Source organism: Phalacrocorax carbo, chromosome 2, assembly GCF_963921805.1.
Source record: "Phalacrocorax carbo chromosome 2, bPhaCar2.1, whole genome shotgun sequence".
Classification (NCBI taxonomy): Eukaryota; Metazoa; Chordata; class Aves; order Suliformes; family Phalacrocoracidae; genus Phalacrocorax; species Phalacrocorax carbo.
The window spans coordinates 94,814,174-94,840,397 of NC_087514.1; the positions used below are offsets into that span (position 1 = coordinate 94,814,174).

Below are 26,224 nucleotides of genomic sequence, written 5' to 3' on the forward strand. Positions count from 1 at the left end.
TAAGCCTGTTTGAAGTCTTGACCCAAATGCTTTGACTTCAAGAGAAGAAACTGGCAGTGAGAGAAAAACTAAACAGTTTGCTGCATTGTTCCAGGAGGCACCAAGGCAGGGCTATGCCATGCAGTGAGTAACTGTTATTAGCTTATTTATCTTATCATTAATTCAAACTAACATGAAGCAGAAAGCAGAAGTCTAAGCGCACAGAAATAGCACCCTCCAATTCTGATTAGCCTCTTGTTTATACCACGTTGTGGTAAGCTAAGGCTGCATTGGCTCGCTTAATCCTTCTGCAGGCTCAAATGTAGTAACTCCTGTTTCCCTTGGAGAAAGGAAGGAACACCTCCCTCCACAGAGAGTTAGCAAGAAACAGAGAAGTAATCCTGCAAACTACCACCACCACCATGAAGGCATCAAATGTTGTTCTCATCTTCGTCCTGCTTTACATCAATGCCAGCACAGAATGGCCTACGCACACAGTCTGCAAAGAGGACAACTTGGAAATATATTACAAAAGCTGTGGTGAGATTTATTTTTAATTTCCATTTTCCTTTTAGCTGGGCAACAAAGTTGTTCTTATGCAGTGAGAGGGGCTTATAAGCCAGGCAATGAATGGAAGGGTTACACTCCCAAGCCAGCACTGGGTTTCACAGCCAGAATATTTTCAGTCTTTCAAATATAGCTGGTTTGGTTGACATACACACAAATCTAACTGTATTTAGATAGAAGAAAACAAAGAGAAAATAGTGTAACCTAATTCCGAATAATAAACAGCTTTCAAAAATCAGTTCAGCATGAAAGAGATGACTAGGATTTTCATCTTGAAGTTCAGTTAAAAAAAAAAAGGGAGGACCCTAAATCTTTATCTTTTTTACCCCTGGGACGACACAGACTCTTCAATGCACTGATCTGCCGTTTTCCTAATGTGTGGCAGGGCCGTGGTGGTGTGCTTTCTGTCCTCCCACTTGGAGTGACACGGGACCCAGCGTGACAGTGGGAAGGATACGTGTCCTCCACCACTGCCACTGTGCTTAGCGAGACTTCAGCAGCAGCACTTAACAGAGGCACTTCCCAGGGACCATAGGGTTTTGTTTGTTCTTTAAATCTGTGGAGAAGAAAAGGCGCAGGCAGCACTGGAATGACTGAAAATTAATTCACTGAATGGTGCCTGCTTTCCACCTCTTGCTTTGCTGGCCTTGTGCCTCTCCTATTGTGCTGATCTGCTTTACAACTGGGACAAAGGGAATTAGATTCACAGACGCCTCATTCATTTTCCGCACGTGACGTGAAAAGCGATTCATGGCAAATGAGCACCCTAGAGTTTGTTTTTCCAATTCATCCTGATACAAAGGGTTTCCCGGGGGGCTTTTTCTCCCCTGTAGCTTTCATGCAGTTTTGCACACCCATTAAAATAAAGCCAGTGAGGGACAAGAGAAGTAAATAAATATTTGTAATGCTATTCTTTACTGGCCTGCTCCCAGGAGACTAAAGTCAGGCTTCACATATTATAAATGGGTATACTCCATTAAGAAAATACTTAATTAGATATTGAATACAAGCTTTGGTATTACCTTTATTTCAGTAAGAATTCATTGTATAAGTTAATTCTGTTCCCTCAACAGGTCTGAGTTAGCGTGAGATGCCTTGATAGAGGCACAGGCTACAGTTTGAGTCAATTCAAATGATGATGAAATTTGCCTGCTGGGCACGCGTCAGTCAGGCGTTGCTTCTTACCAGGCACACCACTGGCCTAGCTAACAAAATGCATTTGTTTAGAGCTTATGTGTCACTTATTTTGGTTTGCCACACACAGAAAGGTAAGAGATACATTCATTCAGGAGGAATTCGCAGGTTGAGAAGCACAAGCCAGAGATCATACAGGTCAGGTCCCAACACTGAGAGTGGTTTTCTGTCCTCCCAGACACAGCTATGGGAGATGAGAAGATTACACAGACGTGGAAACAATGCAAGAATTAAATCAGGTTCCCTGTTTGAAGCCCAATTCCTCACTCCCTTACAGCTCTGGCAGATTCAGTTGTGGCAACATTCACAGCTGCTGTCACAATGTTCTGCCCTGCCTTTTTCCAGAGGCTACGACAATTGTAGCATCAGACCAGGATGTACCATCTGCATCTCTGCTAACCCAGCTCATAGTCTGGTAGCTTGCATAATGCAGAAAAATAAAAGGTGTTTTGGGCTGAGCCCAAAAATCTACAGGTGGGGAGGATAAATCCTAATACACTACTCTCCGTTCCCTTCAGAGAAGGCACTGCTCTTATTGAGCTCACTGGCAAGCTCACAACAGTGTCAAAGGTACCAATTACCCTTTCAGGACAGGGGAAAATTTGTCCCCACTTCATTTCACTGTAAACCACAATTAGATGGGCAGAACATAGCTTCACTCTTTAGCTGTATCCCACCAACTGTTCTTATCCAGGAGGGGACACACATGCTAGTGTCTAGGACTAGACCTAGACCCTTTCCCAACAAACCTCATGACAACTTTGTAATGTCAGCAAGCACAGAGTCAATGATAGGCAACTGTCAACACTTTTCAGCTATTTCAGGGGAAGACTTCCCCGCATACCCCTCCAGTCTGAAAAATGCCCATGGTATTTCCTGCTCTGCTGAAGATGCCAGAGGATGGTGCATTTTTGGGATACAGTGGCCACAGTGAGGTATCTAGTATGAAACCTTGAGTAAAGGATTCCCTGTTGGCTTCAAGAGGGTCAGGATTTCACCTCTATTGTTGTTACTAAAAACTCCAGGATGTTATCAGGGAATCAGAGTTGAATCAAGTAAAACTTAAGGAAGCTGAGAGAATTTTAGCCTGGTACTTCACAGCTTTATTTCTGGAGCTGAATGCCCTCTATCAACAGATTAATAGAGTTCCGTTTAAGCATTTAAAAAGGAGCTAAGTGTTCATTTTCACTTTGCAGTTTATCAGATCCTCTCCTATAATGCAGTAAAAATCTGACTAAAGCCAAAAGTATGATCTAATACAACTGTGATAAATGTACCAGACAATGTTGGGTGGATAACTGAAGACAGGCAGAGAAAGTGTAGCAAGCTCCTATATCCAGAAGCAAGTCCCGACTCCTTGTTGCAAGCCCTTGCTCTAACTGCATCCTGCCCCTATAATGCATAAGATACAGACATGCATCAAGCCCCCAGCCTCACTCCATGCTCTGGATCCTTTGAAAGGATCCCGTTTCCACCCAGCCATGTCAGACTAAACATTCAGTAACCAGAACCCCTAGGGATGCATTAAAAAAAAGGGCTGGATAAGATCTCATTGTTCAATATCATGCACTTGTAAAACAGTCATTTAAAAGAAATCTGACAAAAATTCTCAGCACCAAGCCCATAGTGAGAAACTTGGGCTGAGAGATGGGTGGTCTAAAAGTAAACAGACAGTATGCTGCTTCTTCTATATAATTGCAGCAAACATAACACCGAGACAGTCTATAAGTAGCAAGACATTTCCCATCAGTGCCACTCTTCCTCCCAGGAACAAGCGACAAAAATGAAGGAAGATCTCAAATGACCACAAATCACTTTAGAAACCTGGGCAGGGATCCTGAGGTAAAAGCAGCACAGGTTAACATCTCTGACTGAGAAAAGAGAACCATAATTGGCAAGTCTATGCAGAGACATGAAAAGAACCTGCTACACAAATGGTTGATTCCTATCCCTTTTAATTTCACAGTGATTTTTACAGTAATAAGGCTTTGATCTTTCCAGCTACATTTTAAAAGGCAATTGTCTGGGAAGGGAAAGGCAGGAAAGCAATGGCAGTGAAGTGCCCCGAGCAGATTCCGGTGCTATTTGAGTGTCAGTCACCCTCCTCAAAGTGCAAAGTGCAATGCAGTGAGAGTCTACAAAATATAACTCTTCAACAAATCTACCAGCACCTGCTTCCAGACCATTCATGTAAGCCTAATTGTCTTAATTAGCCATGAAAACATTCTTACAATGTACTGTTCAAATGGGGCCCTCTGCATAGGGTAAAGCAGGTGATCGCTGCTGCAGACACATGAAAAACATTTTCCAACTGTTTTTACAGCTTTTTCTTGAAATGTTAGTTGGGCCTACATCAACAAATCAGTATTTCAGAATGCCTGGTTTTGTTTCAACCTGCAAACCCAGACCAGTATGCTCTGTGATTAATAAAGCTCTACATTTAGATTAGGACCTGGGAGATTTTAGAGCTGGCGGAAATTGTAGATTTCTTGACAGTGCAGAAAAGGTTACTGGTGAGGCAGAAGTTTCATAGAAAGGGTCTGGAGAGCATCAACCATTAAGGACTTTGTTCTCTGTGCACAGGAGTAAATAACAGGGAATTAAAGGGAGATCTTCAGGAAAGTCAAAGTAGTAGTATTTGAAGTTGGCATCTTGAGAGATATTCCCTAGGCTTTATAAAACACTGTTCAGACTACATGGAATATTTTACTATCACAGACAAACATCTTTCCCAATTCATGTTTTAATTTGTTTGCTTTTTCTTCTTTTTTCATGTGAAGCCAGGTTAAGAGCCATTAGCTGAAGTTTCAGGAGAAAGAGCAACCAATCAGTATTAATTTCAACCTCCAGAACCTAAGTATGAAAAAATATTAAACTGAGTGCATCCTTCTTTACAAGTTTTATATCTGCACACCTACAGATTTAAAAATAAGAAAACCTACTTAGGGATGTGGGTAACCATTTGCTTTAATTACTGTTTTCTGCTAGACAAAGAAGTAGAGCCCTATGGTCATCTAGAGAATTATTTTTACATGCCAATGCCTCTTCCTAAACAGAGCAGAGTCAGGCTGAACTTATGTCCCACTGAGCTCCATGTGTGCTTGGATAGCTCTGTCATGCTTCAAGCAGGGTCAGTTCTATAAAGCTTTTTACTGCCCTACATTGGTACACGAGGAGTGAGCAGTACTGCCTACTTCCGTACAAGCTTCCACTGGATTGCATTTACAGATAGAGAACCACCCGTTTGTAGGGCTTCTCTTTAAACTTGTGAGCTCAGATTTGAACCTCCATTAAAATGGCCCCTTGAAGTCCACAGGGTTATTGTGATGTAGAACCTGCTCTGTTCAGAAAATGCAGTATAGACACCCTCCCGTTAAGCTCTGCTTTGAGGACACTCTTCAGGGCTTTAAAAAAAAAAAAAAAAAAAGACAAGAAAAAGAGGAGACTAATAGACTAAGTCAGATTACAATTTTCTGATGATTTGTCTGTCCATGCCAAATAGTTTCAGTCTTACTAGGGTCCCCCTCAGCAGGTCATATCCTTTCTCCTACATATTGAAGGATTGAATATACTATTTCTCTTAAAATCTTCTTTTTTCTTTTTTAAAACTAGACCTGTAACACCCATTCCCGCTCAATCAACATACCAACTTGCAAATAAACCTGCTAAACTGTCATCAGTGTAGCATTAATTTTACAGCACGCTTTCTCTCCTGTGTCAACCAAATGTTACTAGCCATTTTCCTCACTGGCCACAGACTTACATCCTTTAGTTAAAGGATATAAGTAATTCAATAGCTTCAGCTGGCAAAGAAAAGCCTGCGAAAAATTCTCACCTCATGCATCTTCAGGGCAAATGTTCTTCTAGACACTTGGTAAAAGAAGGTTCTTTTTCCATTATTCTTTGTTTTTTTGGCAGACAGATTGAGCCAGATGCTTCTCTTGGATTACTTATTTATTTATTTCCCTCAAGCAGTCTCCAGCAATCGCTTCTGCTTCTAAATTATTTAAAGCCACACGACACCAACTCCCCTCTGATCTTTTGTTGCACAGATTGCTAATGGGCAAGCAATCAAAGAACTTACAAATTTCACTTGAAAACACTTTGTTTGTTTGCTCTGTCCAAGCCATCTTAGTGTCATAGCCTTGCTGCTATACTCATCTGGTATAGCTTACTTATTCCAGGGGGAAGGCCAGATGTTGACATGCATATTTCTGGCACAAGATCCTAACAAGTGGAAACTATCCTCAGAATCAAGGTAGCATAGACACAAGTGCACATGCAAATCTTTTAGAGTTTTTGTCCCTCCATCAATTAAAACTACCCTATCTATTTAATTCTCTGCTTCATTAAAGAGGATTAAAACTTTCTTTTCCTATGTGACCTCTTAAGGTTGGTCACATTTAATTTTATGTCTTCTTTCAGAGAGAGGAGAGTATTTAGTAAGTTTTAAAATGTAAATGTTAAGGGCGAGCGGGAGAAAAATTTCGTACCTCCAAGGTAATCTGTCAAAAACATTAGGTTCAGCATCTAGACTTCGAACCATTCAGCAAAATCAATATTAATGCTTTCACTGAGACTAGTAGTGCAAAGAATTAACCTCAGCTGAACTTTTCCCACCATGCTTTAAATTCTCCCATCTGATTTAGTTCTCAGAAGTTTCCTCACAGTGTCCATTTCTTCACCAGATCAATGAAGGGCCTGCACCATGGACTGCAAAAGAGGGTTGTTTGCCTGTGACAGCCCCTCCTTGCTTATCTCCAGCTGCTAAATCTAAACTAGTAGACACCTCTTCCACCTATTGAATTTTGCCATGTCTTTGGTTGTTGTAACCATTGAGTCACTAAGGAATTGCAAGCAGGAGGGGTAACAGTCTGCAAGGCAAGCCATAGGAAAGGTTTTCTCCCCTTTGGAAACAAATAGGAGACACATACCTAGAAAACCGCATATTGCATTACAGTCGAGACGTACTGTGGGCAAGGAAGAACTTGCTACTGCACACTAAATTTTAGTATCTACAGAGGGAGCAGTCTAACATTCTAAACAGGTGAGTCACAGCTATGTTAATAGTTTGATGAAAATTTGAGATCAGCTTCCTGCATTACATAAAGTAGAACTTATCAAAAGGCACATTCACTGCATCAAGTCAGGAGCAAAAACAAACCACAGCTGCAAATAAGTGCTCCAGTGTAAAGCTTTCTGTGTAAGCATATGAAGCATTGCTAGGCTTTCTTGACATTGCCACACCATCTCATCTAGAGCTGTCATTAAGGCCTCAAAATAGCTCTGGACCCTACAATGCTTACAGTTTACCAAAGAAAATAGAGGCAGGAGATCAGGTTCTTGCAGCAGTTTAACATCCATCAGCAAAAATATCCAGAATAATCTATGAAAAATTAACACACCTCAGAAAAATGCAAAAAGGACTTCAGCATTATTGCGTGTTGGTGTCACTGCACCAACTTCAAGGAGGTTTATGTCAACCTAAAACAAGGGAGGAGCAGTTACCATCAGGGACAGGATACCTAAATACCCTGTACAAAACCACGTACCAAATCCAAAACCTCTGATCTGTCCCAGATGCTGCCTTGAGACTCAGGAGAGCTTCCAGTTGCCAAAAACTAGGATCTTGAAAGCTACCACAAATTAATTCAATGCACCCGTTTCCTCTTCACCTGAAGATGGATGGCTCCTGTCAAATGATCCAGTGGTGATCCCACAGGCAGGAACCGAGCTAGTTTCCTCAGCAGAGGGAGCGTGCCATTCCAATTATAGCTCACTGCCACGCTCCTGCGGTGGATTTCAACCCATCCTGGGAAAATGGGAACATTTAGACCATTTATATGCTGCTGATTACTGTTCTGTATAATCAGCAGTAAAGCCTGCTATCCCAGAGCATGGCATGTGTCTAACAGCAGGGCAGTTTCTAGTAATGTTTGGTTCTATTTCTGACACAAGTCTGCAAGTCTGTTGTGAATCCCCAGTCATACTGGCAAGCACTGATGTCCAGAGAGCTCTGTCTCAAGTAGAGCAGTATAAAGAACGATTAAAAAAAAACACATGAAGAGAGAAGAGACAGAACTGATTAGGAATACAGGCAGTTACTGTATGCATCTTACTCACGCAGCGCATGGTGTTTTCTTACCAACAGAAGAACAAAGACTTTCTCTCTCTAATACATTCCCTGCTGGGCCCAAATTAATGCAGCATTTTCTTGTTACACTGCTGTAGCTGAAGCCTGCCCTGCCTCCCTTTCTCTCTCAAGCTAACTAGGACAAATCAGGATTATCAAATACAAATACAGATCTGTATGTGCTGTCTCTCAAAGCTGACATCTTTCAGTTTTGCCTTCTCAAACAGACTTAGACAAAGCTTTGTCATACCGCACAAAGCACAGAAACCCCCCTTTCCATGAACCTTCGGACACTGGGACTCCCCTTGAGTCCTAGCAAACAGCTCTAACAAGCCTGCTGTCAAGAACGTTGGGTTAGGCAGGAAAAGGCAGGGAGACTCAGATCAAATCTTTGGTAAGGCTGCTTTGTGCACGCTGGTGACACCCCCATCCCCAAACACAGCCCTCCAGCTGCAGAGAGACCTTCACACCTGCTGTCTTTAAAGCGGCTTCCCTCCAGCTCATCACACCACACACACCTCCTCGCCCAGGCCACCAGCAGGTCCATGGCCACAGGTGGCAGCTGGGTGACCTTGGCTTGGTACTGAGCAAATCTCTTCCTCTCTTCTCTATCTGCTACACTTCAAGCCCTTTATTCACGGCTGAGCCCTCCACCCATGTCTGTTCTTCACGTCCCAAATGCTGCTATGATTGCAGTCAGCACTCCAGCAACATGTCTGGAGAAGCTGCTGGCCTTCCGAGTTACTGTTTCTGAATATTTGCAAATTTGGACATCAGTTATACTCAATAATGAGTTTTATTTGAAATAGTAAGACACAAAGTCTTCATCCTTTAATTAAACTAATTTTCTAAGACACTGGAATTGCCTTGCTCCAAAACTAGAGCCATAAATACAAGGCAGTAATTCTTGTGCCTTAATCTAACCAAACAGCATATAATTGCTCTTTGCATTACTAGTGTTCAGTATTCTTGGGAGAGGAGTGGAAATGATTTAAATATTGCATAAACATTTTTTAAAACCATATTTTAAGTTTCTTTTGCTAGTTTTCTGAGGTCTTTTATTAGATTATAGATTATACTGAGACCAAATCTTCAGGCTTCCCTCTACAGCCATGCAAATTTTATCATAAAGGAAGCAGTTATTCACTCCACCAGCCATCTCCAAGAGCTTCAGGTTTAAGCAGACCTCAGAGACCACAAGTTGATAGTGTTATTTGCAAAGGGGAATTCCCACAGTCTGTACCTCCAGGACGTTAAGGATACATGAACTGTAATCTTCCCTATTCCTTCACCTCCGTGTTGCCTAAGCAAACCAGAAAGGTACAGGAGATAAAACATACCATGGCTTCTGTAAAGGAGGCCAGAGTGCCTGTCCAAACTAGGCCAGAGCTGGTCATATCAGAGGTCAGCATCTTGGGATGAAGCATCCTCATGATAAACTAGCCACAGCTGACCTGTGTCTCACAATTTGTTCTGCTTTCCTCTGAACAGAAGGTCACTCTGCTTCTCTCAGCCATGTCTGGACATGGCAGTGGCATGCAGGGAAGGCAGGCCCAAAAGGAAGCTCATTAAACTGAAGGTGTGCAGGGAAATCTAGATGAACAACTGGAGAGCCGCTAATTCAGCTGATGTTTCTTTCTCAGTACCTTATAAGTAGATTCCAGCATCAAATATAACCTTGAGCATTCAGGTTAATTCGTTTAAATAGACATTAAAGGGAAAATGTTGAGTGAATACATAAAGTCTGAGATCCCAAACAGTTCCTCATTCTTTCCCTCTCCTTTCATCACCTTGAATGTTATAAGGACTAATGATTTAATTTTATTAAGAGCTTTGAAGGTGAGGCGTGTTAGGTAATTACTAAATATGTTTCTTCCTTGTGCTAATTTCCAGCTCCCCCAGCACCAGCCTGTCCTTGTATGACCCTATCCAAGTGCAGCTATGTCATTCCATTCAATTATGTGGCCTATCTGCTCCTAAAAAGCATTATTTTGAAACACCCAAAGCTTACCAGATTGGAGGGTCTTCTCACCACTGCAAGACTTACAGATGTGGATTCTTAGAAGCAAGCCTTGCCTGCTTGCTGCTTCTATTCATTTGTACCACTGATTTTCATGCTCATATGGAAACAATGTGATTTTAGAGCAGATTCAGATGAGAGTAAAGCCAGTAGAGGATAGTTAACAAGATGGGGGGAGGGAGAAGAATAAAAGACAGAAGCTGTTGTACACCAGCCCAACAAAATTCCTGTAACAGGTGCTTCACATCTGTCCATGCAGTTTCTGTAGTGCCCAGTTAGTCATCTGGCAGTTCAGGCTCTGAGGGACATAGCCATAGCGGGTTAGCACATTATTATTCCCAGCTGTCTCCTTCATCTTCCTGCTGGAGATCAACTCCTAGAGCACAGGACACTGAACAGACACGTGGGGCATAAGGGCAGCCCCAGCTCACAGCCCTGTAGCTTGGTGCACACCCATGTTCAGCAGGAGTGTGAGATGGTGGCCCCACAACTACAGTAACTGAGGCGTGAAAGCGTGTTCCCATGTGTTGTCCCTGTTACTGCAGTAATAATCTCCATCAAAGGTACAGGACTTATAACCAGGAGGGTCACATGGATACACCACTGCAAATATGTCTGAGCTAATTTACCTATGAGCCTTCTGCCAAGAACAAGAGCAGGAAAAGTAACTCTAAGAAAAGGTAAGGAACTCATCTGAGCTTCTAGGCTGTACCACATGTCTGCTCAGTCTTCTAGAAAAACCCAGCCAAATGAATCGCTGTGAGCACCTCTCAATAGCAAGCCAGGCTGAAATCTTGCACTGTGGTGCCACTACAGGTCATATGCAAGGAAAACCACATACCAAGCCAATACAGCAATAAATCTCCACTAGGCTACTTGGGTAAGGGTGAAATGGGAGGTGGGAGGCATGGGGTCAGCTGACACTACACCACATAAGATGTGATCAGTAGCAAGATGCCAGGTATGTCCCAAATTTATCTCTCACAAAGCAGGATTGTACTACAGAAGCCAGTCTTCAGCAAGAGCTGTACATTCAGTGCTAGATACAGTTGAGAGCTCAGCTTTAGCCACAGCATCACGTTCAAAAAACAGGTCTAAGACAACTTAGAGTGCATTGATTGTTTACAAAAGCCAAAGACTTGCTTCTTTCTCAGAGCAGTTGACTGAAAGATTTAGAACCGTCTAGAGAGAAACTTCAGTCAAAATCCTGCTCCCAGGTGCTTTCATACTAACTGCAAATATGTTGCAGCCCAAGCCCTTCTCACATAGATACAGAGACACAAAAAAAAGCAGCCTTTTCCCCCCAATAAGCAGATTTTCACTGATAAACCTCCACGTGTTTGCAAAATTTCCAGCAATGTTTTAAGTGTTGGTAACATATCAAAGCTGAACTGGAAAAGCAAAACTCTGCAACCAGTTGAAGAGTTTCTAGCTTTAATTATGGAAGAGGGAGCAGATTGAAGGGAGTGGGTGGAGGGAAGTCTGGGAACATACAGTACTGTGCACTATGAAATGTTGCAGGGAAGTGGAAGGCTGAAGGGCAGCCCCACGTAATTTAGAGATTTAACAGTAAATGTTATTGCTCTGCACATGTGAAAGACATAACATGTATTTTTTTCAGTCTAACCAGCTCACTTCAGATTGAGGCAAACAAGGAAGAATAAGTATTAAACCTCTGTAAGAGACACACAGTGACTCACAGTTGTGCATCTGAGATGAAACACAAAAATGGCAACTGTCTCGAGTTGCCTTTGCCACACGAGGGACTCCTCGACATTTAAAGAAAGAGGGGTATGGCACACTACCTTAGTTCATAGCTCACAGCTGAATTTACAGACACCTTCACTTATCACAGTTAAAAATTACTATTTTCTTTCATTTCCTTTTAGCAGCAACCTTTCTGCCTACATGTTTTGTAATCCAGACTCCCTGGCACCATAGCTTTAGCAACACAGCCATCCTTTCAGTTGATTTTGGTGGGAGGCCTCCACATACACCACAATGAGATGTTGGACTGTAAATTCATATCCTGAATTCCACAGGGAGATGATCAGAAAATTAATTGGGGTTTCTTTTGCCAGTGGGAAAGTTTACATTTCTCAGCAACAGAGTAACAACAGAAAATCCAAGTGCTCTAACTCTGAATTTTCCTGGTATTTCTCATGTGAGTGCTTCCACACTCTCTTCCTCTCTGGGGACCAGACAACACTTCTTTGGATACACCAGAGTCCTATACTGCATCACTAGCAGTGCACTAGAAGATGCCTATGGCTACAATGCACCATGAAATATGTCATCTGGCAAAAGAGCTCAACCCATAGGAAAAAAATCCAAACAGGCATGAGACATCCAACCTAAAACAACCCTGAGGTCAGGTTCATTGTAATAAACCCATGCCTTCCAGAGAAGCTTGGTTTCATGAACATCCCCTTTCCATTCAAACAGTTATCGATGATAAATTTTAAACTAAAAATTCAACTTCTAGCCCTAATACCATGATTTAATTTGTTGACTAAAGCAGAGCCTAGTCTCTTTGAAAAGAGAAGAGCATCGTATATGTTGCAGTGCCATTTTTGACCATAGCTCCCTCTGGAAATTACAGAACCAACAATTTTAGTCACTTGACAACTAGCAATGTTTGTAGGCATCAATGCCCAAGCTGCTCTGAATCTGAGCAGCTGCTTCCTGAACCTTATCATCGCACCACATACAAAACAGAAGTGAGAGGGACTCTTGCGGAAGTCCAGAGGAAAGTAGAAACCAAGCCCTGAGAGGTAGTAGAGACCAGAGGGGAAGCAGGCATAACGGTCCTGGAGAAAACAGAAGTTTGACACATTTTCTGGCTGGAGCAGGAAACTACTTTCCTACCCAATTGCAACAGCTTCTGAAGCTGCAATAACAAAGCGAGAACTGACAGGAATATGGAAAGGGAGGAAAGACAACCTTCTGACTCTTGTCACCCTTGAGCTGATAAGCAATTCCAGGCAGCAACATTTTGTCCCAAGCAGATCATGCAACTGCAGAGACTGCTTTAGTGGTGTGGAGGGCAAAATCTAGCACAGGGACACAGAGCTGTGGGAAATACCAGTGACTTTTCTCTTTCTCCTTTAAACAGTTATTTTAATTTACCAGAACTTAGGACTCAGGAGCTCCTTTTGGACCACACTGACAATCCATGTGCTTGCACAGCCGGCCTTAGTTAAAGCCCCCAACTCCTCCCAACACTTCCATCCATTTCATGCTCCCCTCTAAACAATCAGGCTTTGGTCACCCAGGCTTGCTCCCTGACAGCCACTACAGCTGTGGGGCACTGCTGCAAAAATAGAGTCAGACTACGGAGATGCTAGATCAGCCTCACAGAGGACACTCGTAACTCAAGTTTCACCACAGCATCAAAGGTAAAAGCTCCCAATCAATTATTTTCAATTCAGTGAGAAGACTGCCTCAAGCAACAATAACTTTGAAAGATAATTCAATTCCCAAGCCTATATTTTGTAACCACCAGGTCTATGTAAACTGGGGAGAGCCTATAACTGCTTCTGCACATGCCGCAGTCTCTTCTCTGGTTTCCACAGAGAAGGATGTTGGATGCACAGGCTGGCTGGAAACCCACCATGAGAGATAAACCTATGCCTAAGCAAGCCTTGAGGCTCAAGATGATATGATGCCAAACTGGCCAAGTCTTTCACCCCCAGCCACGTCTCTGGAAAACACTTGCACATGCTGCTGTTTGCAGCATCTGAGCAGTCAAGTTGTTGCTGCTGGCTGCCACCAGAGACTGACATGTTGGCAAGCCCTCAGGCATGGCACAGGGTCTCATGGGGGATAGTGGGGGAAAGCAATTATGTTTGTACAAGAGTTTTGGAGCTTGATGCAGAGAAAGAGGTACTGCAGGAACTGGTAAGAGCCACATTCTTGTCAGTCATCAGCTGTAGGGCTTTCTTTGTTCCCAGTTCTGCTAAAGTATTCCAGAAAGGGAGAAATGTAGAATATTTTCTGGGTTAGAAACATCACATGATGGTGGACCAAGCCTGAGATACTGCAGGATCTCAGTTACACAATTTTATTTTAATTTTTGGACTTTTCATCCCACTTCAGGATTCAGTTTCCCAGATAGCCTCACCAAGCCATCTTGTGATACAAATGAATTTAAAAACCTCATCATAACCAATTGCTCATCAGTGCTGAGGAAGGAATGGCAATGCACAGAACCTGGGAAGAGCAGCTGTGCTAAGACTTCACCGTTGAATGAATATTGACTACCCACCAATGTGGGGAACTTGCTTTCCCTGAACTTGGCTCGTTTTCCCACACAGTAGGTTTTAAGCCACATATAGGCTATCATCTGAATGTGCTTCAGACTGAAGTGGCAGGAAGGACGGAAGTAGCTATTAAACACAGTGTATGGGAGCTTTGAACACATCTCGGAGAATTTCTAAGGAATATGTAATATGTTAGGGGTTTGTATAACACTTCCATATTTTATTATTTTCTTCTATACAGTCAATGTCTCATTAAAAATACAACTTGCAACCCACTGCTTTCTGTCTCCAAACAGATTCCCAGCAAGATTTTGCTTTCAGCATTGACCGTTGTTCTGATGTCACAACCCACACCTTCAACATCAGAGCTGCCATCGTCCTAAGTAAGTGAATTGCTATTTTCTCACACCATAAATGGGTAATTCATGTGTGGGTGCTGGTATTAAGAAGTAAGCAAGAGTGACAACCTCCTATAAAATATTAATGGGCTTCATTTCTGAGACATTTCAAAACCTATGTGGGGCTACCAGTATGTCAGTTCTGTTATCAGCTCTGTATCAGACTACATGTGTCACCCCAAGCAGGTCGTATCAGCCCTCAGCCCCTATTCCTCTCCTACCCTTCATCTGTACATGTGTATAGCCAACATGGGGGCCTCTCTAGAGTGTCTTCACGGTTAAGTATTCTGGGGAGAATCTTGTTGAATGAGACAGCTACAGCACCAACACTCTTGTGTCAGCACCAGCGGTGCTTGCCAAATCGCCAAGGCTGACCCTTGCAGGTGGGAGACTGAACTAAGGGAACCCCACAGAGTAAGGTGGGGGCACCTCCCTGCCATACAAAGAAGCATGCTGGGGAGTGTTGGGGATCGGGAGCACTGCAGGAGTGCTTGCTTAAGGCACAGTCATGCCATCAGCTCACCACCCGTGCTAGCTGAAATTATACGCTCCAGCACTTGACTGATCAGCAATAAAAGGTCAAAAGCAGAACTGCATTTGACCTAATGGGCTAGGGGCACAAGTTAATATTAGCCATAGCTTGACTTGTGATCCTTGCACGGGAAAGCCACTTTCTTGCAACCCTGTTGACCCCAAGCTCACCTAGAACTTCTACTACCAGAGCAGAAATATGAGAGCACTGCTGTATGCTCCTGGTGTTGAAAATGTTTGTGTGCCAAGTACCTTTTAGCACTTAGGAATGCTGCTTTGCATGCAAAAGGTCTCCCTCCTGTGACACATGCTGCCATTTTGCCTGGGAAGCACCAGTTTTCAGGTGGCTGCGAAGTTAAACAAGCCTGCAAAATCATACTACAGGCATTTGCAAATACTTTCCAACAACTCAGAGTACAGGACCTCCCTCTAAATCCAGTAGCCTCACTGGCTCCATGTTAGGAAGCCAGGCACAAGCAGGCAACTTCCCAGCGCTGCCAAGCTGCTACGCTGGTCCCTGGCATAGCTCAGGCCAGCTACCATTTTCCCAGACAGCAGGTACAGGCCACAGGCTGTTCCTGGGGTCCCATTGGATATGGTCCCTCTGCTGGGGACAGCAGGAAACAAAGTTTAGATGTATGGGCACAAGATTTTCTATGCCAGTTGGCACCATCATGGGCATAGTTTATTTAACAATTAAGATACATGCCATTATGTCTCCTGTTATACACCTTAAGGGACTTAGAGACCTGTTTGTGAAGCATGGATTTCTCTGTATCAGGAGTTCTCAGTGAAGAGAAAACATTCAATGGCTTGAGCAGCAGGGGAAGAAAAATAGAATCTTTTTTAAAATTATCAAACCTGTTTACCCTTGCTTTTTCTCTGAGCGGTCCTTCTGCTTTGTGTTTAGGGCACAGCATCAAGGAACTGTATGTCAATGTTGACCTGATCATAAATGGGAAGACCATCTTAACCTACTCAGAGGCACTTTGCGAGCCGGGTCTTTCTAAGCTGATTTTCTGTGGAAAGAAGAAAGGAGGTAATTTGGGTAGCACTCTAAGTGTTTGATGGCTACTAAATACTGCAAGCTGGATGCACCTGCTGTGCTGTTGAACGTACCAATACATCGTAATGTTGTGTTTACTTCAACAGCGTGTTAATGGATGACAGAAACACAGTAGGACAGAGACATTTTAATTTCAGAGCCTGTTTTTTCTCCTAACCCATTTGTTTGTTTTTCTTTTAATCACAGAATATTGCACACACATGGGATTTCAAGTCCATGAAAAATAACTGTAGTAACGTCAGAGAGCAGAGAGGTTCATAAGCCCTATTTACAGCTACATGCCTGTCATGTGAGCAAGAAGTATGACAAAAATAAAGGCCAGTTCTGTAAAAGAAATGGCTGAGCAAACAAACAAGTTGTTCTGAACTTGTTCTTCACTATTAAGCAAGTAATACTTCCTGTCCTTAAAGGCAGTTCTTAACTCACTTTAAGAGGAATTATGCTTGAATAAGGATATTTGGACCAAAATACTATTTGATACCATCTATGGTTTGCACCTTGTTTATGCTCAACATGTGCCTATGCATCAGTCAGATGATTTTAGCTTATGTCAGTCAAGCTGCCAAGTGGTGCAGACTTGCACTAGTTGGTTTACAGTGGCATTAGCTGCCCCCAGAAAGCAGGCATCTTTGGTCCCAGGTAAGCCTGGGCACCTCAAGGTCTCTTCTGCCACAACCCAGGCCAGGTAGTGCAAAGTTAGCTATGGTATGTCCAGAAGAGCTATGGTCATGCCTCTGGACTGTAATATACACATATCTTCAACAGTTATTTTGAAATCCTTCTTACACCATGATCATCTCTTTAGGCTGATTTTAAAATAAACAGGTGGAGCTGCAGGGAAGTTTCAGAGCTGTTAGAGCACCAGTTAGTTTCAGAAGCTCTGCTTCCCTTCCGTTCACTTGCATCCCCATCCTGATAACACTGCAACCATTCATGTGCAAGGGCTATGAATTTAAAGACCTTGCACAGCACTACTGCTAAGACAGCCCCTGGAAAATTACTAAGACATTTCACACACCACAGAAATATCACAAAGAATAAGATAGAAATGCTGCATGAGCAACCAATCAGGTGAATCCTGTAAGACAGATGATAGACTAAAAGATTAAATTCAGAGGTTTCTTCAATTGTATATTGAATTACAAGGGGGGTGGGGAACCCACTCAGACCTACTGAATAAAAACTATCTTATTCTGATGAAACACTAAATGAAATCCTTTAAAGAATACATTAAGAAGAAGTAGCATCAGTCCTGAGCTGAGCACAAACGGCTATTCACACATTAAACCACAAAGCCAAAGCCTCCTGGGGTTTCCAAGTCCCTTAATCTTAAACTGGCAGGTAATTGTTCCTACTAATTGAAGTACATTATGATATAAAACCATAGTTGGTTGTTTAAATAATACTATATATCTTCATTTAGAAGCATCCCTAAGTTAGAACAAGGACCGCTGCCACACACTCTTTAATACACATCATCTTGTTCAGTAGCTGTTTTTATTTAGTAATTAAGTCACAGTGGGAAAGAAGTGAGCTTATTCAGACTAAGGTTCAAACTGAAAATGTGGTTAGTTCTTATTTAATTGATATTTGAGTCTAACCCATGTTTTAGGACGTAGAATTGAGCTGAAGACCAATTTGAGGCAATTCAGCACAGCCACAATTTACCATATTAGCACAGCTGTAAATATGACCTAATACCATTCACCACTGTGAATGGCCAAGTTTGCAGCCAAGCAAAGGTTCAGGGGAGCAGATAGCCCTTTCAACTGAAGCTTTTAATGCAGAAACCCTCTTTCCCTGTTGTACAGGCAACATTTCCAACATCTGGCCAGAGCTGACCTGAGTTTAAATATAGTCCCACACAGAATTTTCTTGCCTTCCACAAGGAGACCACAAATTGCCTGTTCCTCTTTCTCCCAAAATGAGCCAGAACATAGTTCTGCTACAGGCTTTGTTGGTCCACTCACTCGTGTGGATGAGCAGAGCAGAAGTAACAAGAAAAACAGACTTATGAGAGCCGGACGTGGCAAAGTCTTGGGTGTTTGGGGTTGTTTCATTTTCTTTGCTCTCCTATAATGCTACAGTTTTGCCATGACTGGAAATACTTTAGGAGACTTAATATAGCTGGAGGTTTCATGTTCATCATAATCATATAGTATTTACTATGTTAGGCAAAGGTCACATCTGGCACTGCACACTGGGACTCCTAAATAGGATTCCAAGATCTTTTTCTTTGAGCTATATGCCTGTTGTGAAGTTGTTAGCTCAAAGATTGCAAGGAAATAGGCCATTGTCCAGTTAAAAACAATAATAACAAAACTGCTAAACACTTTGTGGTATAAAATGAACTCAGCTCTTCCTTTTTTTTTTAGTATAAAGTGCTAGCTATTCCCCATTTCCTCCAAACAAAGTAGTTACATAAGATTTAACAGATTTCCCAATGCAATCACTAAAATCAGAGAAAGAGACCTACCAGGGTAGTATTTAGCAATGTGCCAACCACAACTTGCAGGCTTAAACAAAGCTTCCTGACAAAAGATTGTTGCATCCCTCTGCAAGTCCACAAATTTCCTCTCAGCCCCAACTGATAAAGGCACCATCAGAGCACTTGCATGATTCCTTGTGCACACTCCCAGACCATAGAGAAAAATCCTTTTGCTTTGGACCTCCGTTCTTTTACATTATTGCTTTTTTTGGTAGGTGTTACGGTGATCAAGTTTCTAAAATAATATTTGTGAATAAAAGTAGAGAACCTGGCATGAGTTACAGAACTGGGTATCACATTGAGACTTTAGGTACACGTTTCTGAGAAAGCAGCCACACCACAAAGCTAGATCTTTGGGCTGATATACAATGCCATCTTGCTTAGCCCCTTCATCTCACTTTTTCCTCCCCAGTAAAAAGAGTGGATGTTTCTCATGCAGCTATGCATTTATATACATTTTTCTCACTCAGCTATACATCTGTAGCTGGCAGTTATTCAGATCATTCCTGCATCCCTAAAACTCACAGAAGTTGTGTGTCTGTTGCATGGCTGCAAGATCGTGTCCTAGAAGAACTCCAACATGGAGCATTTAAGTTCCAAAAAGATTTAAGACATAGGAAAAGGAAGAGGTGGGTGCAGATGTACAGGGCCTTTATATAGTACAAGAGTGTGAGAACGTTTAAAGATTTTTCAGTGCAAGGAAGATTTGAGAAAGAGGAGTGAGAATTTCATTATAGGTGTTTTGTCAGGAATGAGAGGCATCTTCACAATAAATGACGACTAGTAACTTGAAGTAATCCTCAGGAAGCTCTTACACATTTGAAAGCTCTGCTTCATACTGGAAGCTACTAGAGGCCTGCTCACGGGCAAGGAAGAGGACTAAGTTACTTTTGGTAGAAACAATAGTGAAAAGCTGCTACAACAAATACAGTAATATCACCTTGAATCCAGTAGTACATTGGAAATGTTTCAAGGATGCTCTACAGAAGTCTCCTTCAGTTAAGTGTTTAAGAAAAAGGGCTGAAAATGGAAGGTGGACTGAAAGCACATCACTGATGACAGCATGCTTGACAGATACCATAACTTACCAGCAGACCAATAAAGACATAGGGGAATTTTTAATTGGAAAAATGCACTCATGGTTTATGCTGTTCCCAATGTTTGCACATTTTTGCAACTACATCTGGTCTTGTTCTAAAAAGACCACAGAATTCTTTCAATGAGCTAGGCTCAGTGTTTGTGACAGTTACACTTACTGCAACAGATGTGTTCATCATCTTTAAATGGAGGAATGCAAAAATATATGAATATATAGAGAAAAATGTATGAGTATATGGATGATGCTGTGATAAACTACAGTCCCTGAAGCCTTGGGGGATGTTTACACTTCTGGAATGATAGCAGAAATCCTCGTGTGACAAGAACATTGAATGGGCTTTGAAAAGTCTGATCCAGCCAGCATAGGCACTGAGGAGGTTACCATGGTCCAAAGTGAATATGAATGATAAAATTCAGGAGATCTATGGCTTCATATTATTTCCTGGTAGGTCTCAACTAGCTGAAAATGAAAGCTGCCCTTGCTCTCCTATCAGGACATACTTTCAAAGCAGCATAGTCCTTCCCTCTGCCCCCCATTATTGAAGCAAGGAAGGTCACAAGAGTTTTCTAGAAGCCTGGTTAGAGAACCACAGAATGGTTGAGGTTGGAAGGGACCTCTGAAGGTCATTTAGTCTAACTCCCACCTATTCAAGCAGGGCCACTTACAGCCAGTTGCTCAGGACCAGGGGTTTTGAGTATATCCAAGGATGAAGGCTCCACAACCTCTCCGGGCAACCTCTGCCAGTGCTCTGCCGTCATCCTCATACTAAAAAAAACCCAACCAAAACTATTTCCTGATATTCAGGAGAAACCTCCTGTGTTTCAGTTTGTTCCCACTGCCTCTTGTCCTGCTGCTGGGTACCACTGGAAAGAGCCTGACTCCATCCTCTTTTCACCCTCCCTTCAGGTGGTTGTACATATTGATGTGCTCTCCCCTAATCTTCCTGTTCTCCAGGCTGAACAGTCCCAGCTCTCTCAGCCTCTCCCATTGGAGAGATGTTCCAGTCCCTTAATCATCTCAGTGGCCGTTCACTGGAACCTTTCCAGTAGCTCCATATGATTAGTAACTGTGAATCACTGCAAGACCCCTGGTTAGAAAGAGCTAAATAAGGGCAACACTGAAGCACAAGACAGTAAACATGGACCTCAAACTGGACACACAGCATCTAACTCCACAGTTTGAGGCCCCCTAAAAGATAGTACAGCCCATGAGAGCGACTCCATTGATTACTGAGCAAAGGCATAGCTACCCCAATTCAGAGCAATCACGGAAAACTTCTCAGAGACAGCTGGGGCAGAGCCCTAAGACTGCATTCATCTAGCTCTGATGCAATCATTACTTTGTCACATCAAAGTAGGAAAAAAATAGCTTCTACCTACACTGAAGGAGAGATTAGCATTGCCATCATTTGAGAAGCAAATTTGTGGCCTGATGACTCCTACTTCATTTTAAAATATAGGCTTTGCAGAGCTTGAATGCTGCATCTGTATGTTTAGATTCTGGATGGCTTTCCAACAGCCTAGGTGAGACCATAAGGAGCCACGTGATCCAAGAGGAGCTTCCACATCTGTGTGGAGGAGGACTTCAGGAAAGTCTGATAGTTCACAGCCCAGTTTCCTCTTCACCCTCCTCTGCTGCCATCCAAGATTTGCTAGGCTCAGAGCTGACTGAAAGACAGTCAAACAAGGATCTCTACGGAACAAAAGGACACACAAACCACAAGCCACGCCATTGCACAGTCCACACCACCCCGAGTGGGCAGCTCACAATATGGCTTAGCACACATCAACACATATACAGCTCAAGTCCCAAGGGAATCACTCATCACCCGAGTCGTGCAGTTTACAGTGTCTTTAACTCCCATTTAGACTCCAGTAAGGTGTGAACTGAGAAGTGGGCCGTACTGCATTTTTAAAATCCTTGAGTCACCACTCTCAGCAGTGGGAAAGTGTCAGACTCCAGGGTTCTTGCTTCATGCACAGAAGGAAGCAGCGATGAGGACTGTCCTTTGAAAAACAAAAGACTTCTTGGTGTCAGGTGAAGTAGCCAGGGATGCAGAGAGGAATGAGTACAGTATAAGTGCTGCAGCATAGTTGATCATTTTGAGAGTGACAAGCCAAAACATACTTATTCTGCCCTCTGTTTTTGTGTTAGGTTTTTCAGGGCAACACTAAGAAGTTCCGAATACTCTCCACTTCCCATGATCATCAGGGCATTACATTTAACAAACTCCTCACTAATGCAAAGGTGTAGGACATTGGTGATGTCTCAGGTTTCTCCTACTCTTTTCCTAGTTTATCTTATAGTCGTGATTCTTTCATAGAAGTTTGTTATAAGGCATTGACTAGCATTTCATAGCTTGTGTGGGGAAGACCTTCTGTGGACTGATTTCCAAGTCAGATACCTACTGCATGGTGGGATGGACCATACGGCATAAACATGTTACAAACATTTTGTCCAACCTTTCACAAGAAACAGTTTAAACCAGCACAGTGAGACTGGACTAAAACAACTGTCTAGAATTGACAAGCGTCAAGATGCCAGCACATACTCATATAAATATGATGAAACACTTATTCCTCTGTCACTGTCAAAGTAAAGAATATATCATAACACCTACAAAAGAGAATCCTTAAACAGTTCTTAGACTTTTCCATGACTTGTGGAGGCCAAGTTGTACAAGAAATTCTGAAATACTGAAACATCTACTAATTTTATTTTTAGTCAAGTCTGCACAGTTTGGCCCAGTAAGCTATGAAAAAGTAGGAGGAACTGCAGAACAACTTGCTAATTCTGTCCATTAATGCCAAAGTTTCCCTTTCTTCAACAGCAAAAAGCAAGCATGCCTCACGATTAGGGAAATCAGGACTGGAAGGTGGAACTCCTGGGCCCCTCTTCAGTCACCAACACAACTTGTGATGGTTTTAGCACATCATGTAATATCTTGGTGAATGCTCCTTCAGCAGTGGGGTAGAGATGTTCTTATTACTTTAAGGTCATGTTGGCAAGCAGTCAGAAGTCCACATCTACAGAAACACCCAGCTTAGATTGGTTTTTCTTAAAGTTACCTAAATATTATAGTTCAACTATTGCAGCTGCAGGTGCTTAACAGATCATGCTAAAGGACTTGTGTCTGGAAATCCTCCTTCCCTTTTTTTTCCCCATTTGCAGGATCCATGCTGACATAAGAACACCCACCCAGTTGTGCAAACACATGCCTGCCTCCCTCCTCCACTCAGACAGGGACTGCAGGTCCTTCTTTAGCCCAGGCTCTGCCCTGCTTTCCCCATAAGGCAGTACACATCCTGACATTTCTCTCAGGAGGGCTGTTAAAAGATTGTGTACAGAGCACTTTGCAGTTCCATAACACTTGTCACTGGAGCACTCTGAAGTACCATTACTAAAAAGCATCTATGATCAGCTGCTTGTTTCCTTCATGTGCTGCATGTCTAACCACCCATCACCATTTTTGCTTTTCAGAACACCTGTACTATGAGGGACCAGTCACACTGGGGATCAAAGAAATCCCACAGGTAAGTTGGTCGCAGCTGTGCTCCCAAGCAGAAGGGCTTTCTGGATGAGGTATGGTCAGAGGACTACTAGAAATCATATCAGCATGGTCTCAAATGCTGGACATAGCACAGCGATTATTAACTGGGCACGACATGAAGCTCTATTTGACCAGTACACAACAAAGGATTTTTAGCCACAGACATGAAGAGGCTGGATTGAAGGGCAGAAAGTAAGATCTGGATCATTAAGGCATCTGGTTGAGAATGTGGTGAAGAAAAGATCGTGGTCACTACTGGGACCAAGGCTTTCACACAGACAGCTAGGGCCTCTTACACAGACTGTTATCCTGCCCTTACCAGCCTGCTTCCCTAAAGGCTATGCCTAGAGATGCTGTGTTTAGCAATGCCTTTTGTTCTCTGACACTGGAATGACCAAGCTCATATCAGTCAGCATCCTGCTCCAGGAGCAGCTTTACTAACATACTGAGGACACTTCTGTAGTAAAGGCTGTAGACAAACTGAGGAATAGGTCTTTAGACCAAAAGGAAGCCCTAGAAACATCCGCACAGACCAGTAAAACTCCAGTTCTGGGCAAATTAGCTGAACGTGGAGCAAGAAATTCTAAGGCTGTTCACAATCCTCTTTTAATAACAATCTTTACCCATAAGCAAAAAATTATTCTGAAGGAGAAAAAAAAAAATCTAATCGCTAAGTAGCAATGGAAATTACTTATTCTGAACTCCCTTCCATGAATGAAACTATACGCTTTTGGAGAATTAACACGCTTGTGAGAAAGGGAATAGGAAGCCTTTTCTGTTAATTAATCAATTAAGCAAATAACTCCATCCTTCCATACCAGCAATAAGGAGTGATTCTATGCAGCAATCATCATCTTCTCATTACAAAGAACAGCCTCATCTGAGCAGCCCGAAGGACATTTGCACAGTCTGCACAGCAATTACAACAAGGCTGTATTCTCATGAGCATGTTGCCATTGGGCCTCTAAATTTGGATGTTACACTTAGCTTGAACCTCTCTGTGAGGACACAGGCCAGTTATTGCTTTAGAAATCCCATGGTAAAAGGCAAATGCCAAGAAACCTGACTCGTTCTAGCTGTGTCTCCTTCTACTCCACAACCAGAAGGACTCCTGAGCAGGGCAAGAGTTTTCTATGGTTCAAGGCCAGTGAGCCACTGCTGCCAAGCTCTCCTACCCCAAGTTTTTCTTCCCCTCCACACTCCAGAAAAAACAGAAAGAAATACTGCAGTGCCAGCAATCTAGAGTAAATGAAGTCTAGTTCACCTCTTCCTCCAAAGCTGTTAAATGACCATTGTCACCTCCCCTGCCCAGTGTTTCTCCTTTTCCAAGTGCCTGGAGAGAACAGTTTTGACCAGTACAAAAAATCCATGCTTCTTTAAGGTTGAGATTTTTTTGCACTGTGATGATATAAGTTCTCCCCAAATCCTGAATTATTAATAGTTTTAACTATACAATTTGAAATTAAACTATTTCTTGCTTTATTATATAGGAATTTATCACAGATTGAGTCAGCTATACACTCATATCCCCCAAGGTGCTCTCTTTTATAAAAATTCTTACCGAGTGTATACACTGAATAACAAGATCCAAGAAAGAAGTGCCAGACAACTGAGCACCTCTTCCCCTTCCAGTTACTAAACAGCACAGGCCATACTGTGCTTGCTCATAAGAGACGTAAGAAGTTATACAGATTTGAAAGGAATTTTTAACACATCAATACATTTTGTTCCCCTTGCTCTGTTTTAATTTTGAACTTTTGCTGTCAGCACTGATATCCCTGATGAGAGTATTTTGGCAGAAAATATGGGCAAGTCCTTTACCAGTTCTGAAACGTTTGGATAGGAAAGGTTTTGGAGGAACTTGATAGGAAAAGTGTTATTCTGTTTCTAGGAAGAGGACTCCCTCAGAGAAACAGCAGCAGTTATATACTACTGATGGGCTAATCTCTTGCTTTGTGTTTGTCTCATACAGGGAGATTACACCATTTCAGCAAAGCTGACTAATGAAGATCACACCACTGTTGCTTGTGCCGATTTTACCGTGAAAAATTATTTAGATTATTATTAGCAACAAACCAATTTCATGAAAGCTACAGACTACCAAAATTATTCAAGCCAAGTGAGCTGCTTGCATACTACAATGATTCTGAAGAAAATAATCCCCACTTGATGGTTCTGATGCTATTCCTTTTTGTAATTCGCTATTTTCAAGAAGTCACTAAACCCTCTAGTGGCAATTTTATCTCTAAATGCACACTGTGGCCCACTTTTTGTTTCTAATGTATACAGCTGCAAGTAGAAACTATCTGATACCAACATTCTCATCTTAGGATGAAAATAACATGAGGCAGAACAGGAGAGAGCCTAAACTTTTCCCCCCTCCCCCAGTAAGTTATAGAGGTATCCATTTCTAACACAGGCTGGAGATGACTTTCATATGTATCACATATTATGCAGTTACAGCACTCAACATTTTCAATCTTTCCTGAGGCCTGTCTGGAGCCTCCACTAGTATAGGTTTTGTTATAACCACAGAACAAAGACCAAGTAGGATGAGCATGCCTTTTTTTCCAGTAAACCATGGCCTGTCACTGGATTCATATCACTTGAGTCTTCTGGAGTCTACCTGGAATTCTTTGGTTTTTAATGTCTTTTAAGTGATATGTGAACCAATTTGTACCTAAGCTATGTGCTTTCCTTGCTTCTCAATAAATTCATAATGAGGGAACAATTTTTTTTCCTCATTTTTCCTCATGATTCTAGGATCTATCCAAAGCTTAAAGTGGGGAAAAAAGGGGAGGAGGAAAAAAGATTGAGGGGAAAAAAATGAGCACTTTTTTTACTACGAAATATCAGTCATGTTGACACACATTTTACATTAGCAGAGGACAAACTGTTTCTTGCTTTGAGCATGAAGCCCCGGGAGAAGTAAACACA

The 26,224-nt window shown here is 42.3% G+C and overlaps 1 protein-coding gene across 1 annotated transcript; it reads left to right on the forward strand.

Annotated features, from left to right (window-relative positions):
* The first annotated feature begins 287 nt into the window (after nucleotides 1-287).
* On the forward strand, nucleotides 288-26,018 carry LY86 (lymphocyte antigen 86). The gene is made up of 5 exons (XM_009514610.2): nucleotides 288-519; nucleotides 14,452-14,538; nucleotides 15,995-16,123; nucleotides 23,218-23,270; nucleotides 25,260-26,018. Exons 1-5 carry the CDS (start codon nucleotides 402-404, stop codon nucleotides 25,353-25,355), a joined length of 483 nt encoding a protein of 160 aa, XP_009512905.1. The 5' UTR covers nucleotides 288-401; the 3' UTR covers nucleotides 25,356-26,018.
* The last annotated feature ends 206 nt before the right edge of the window (nucleotides 26,019-26,224 follow it).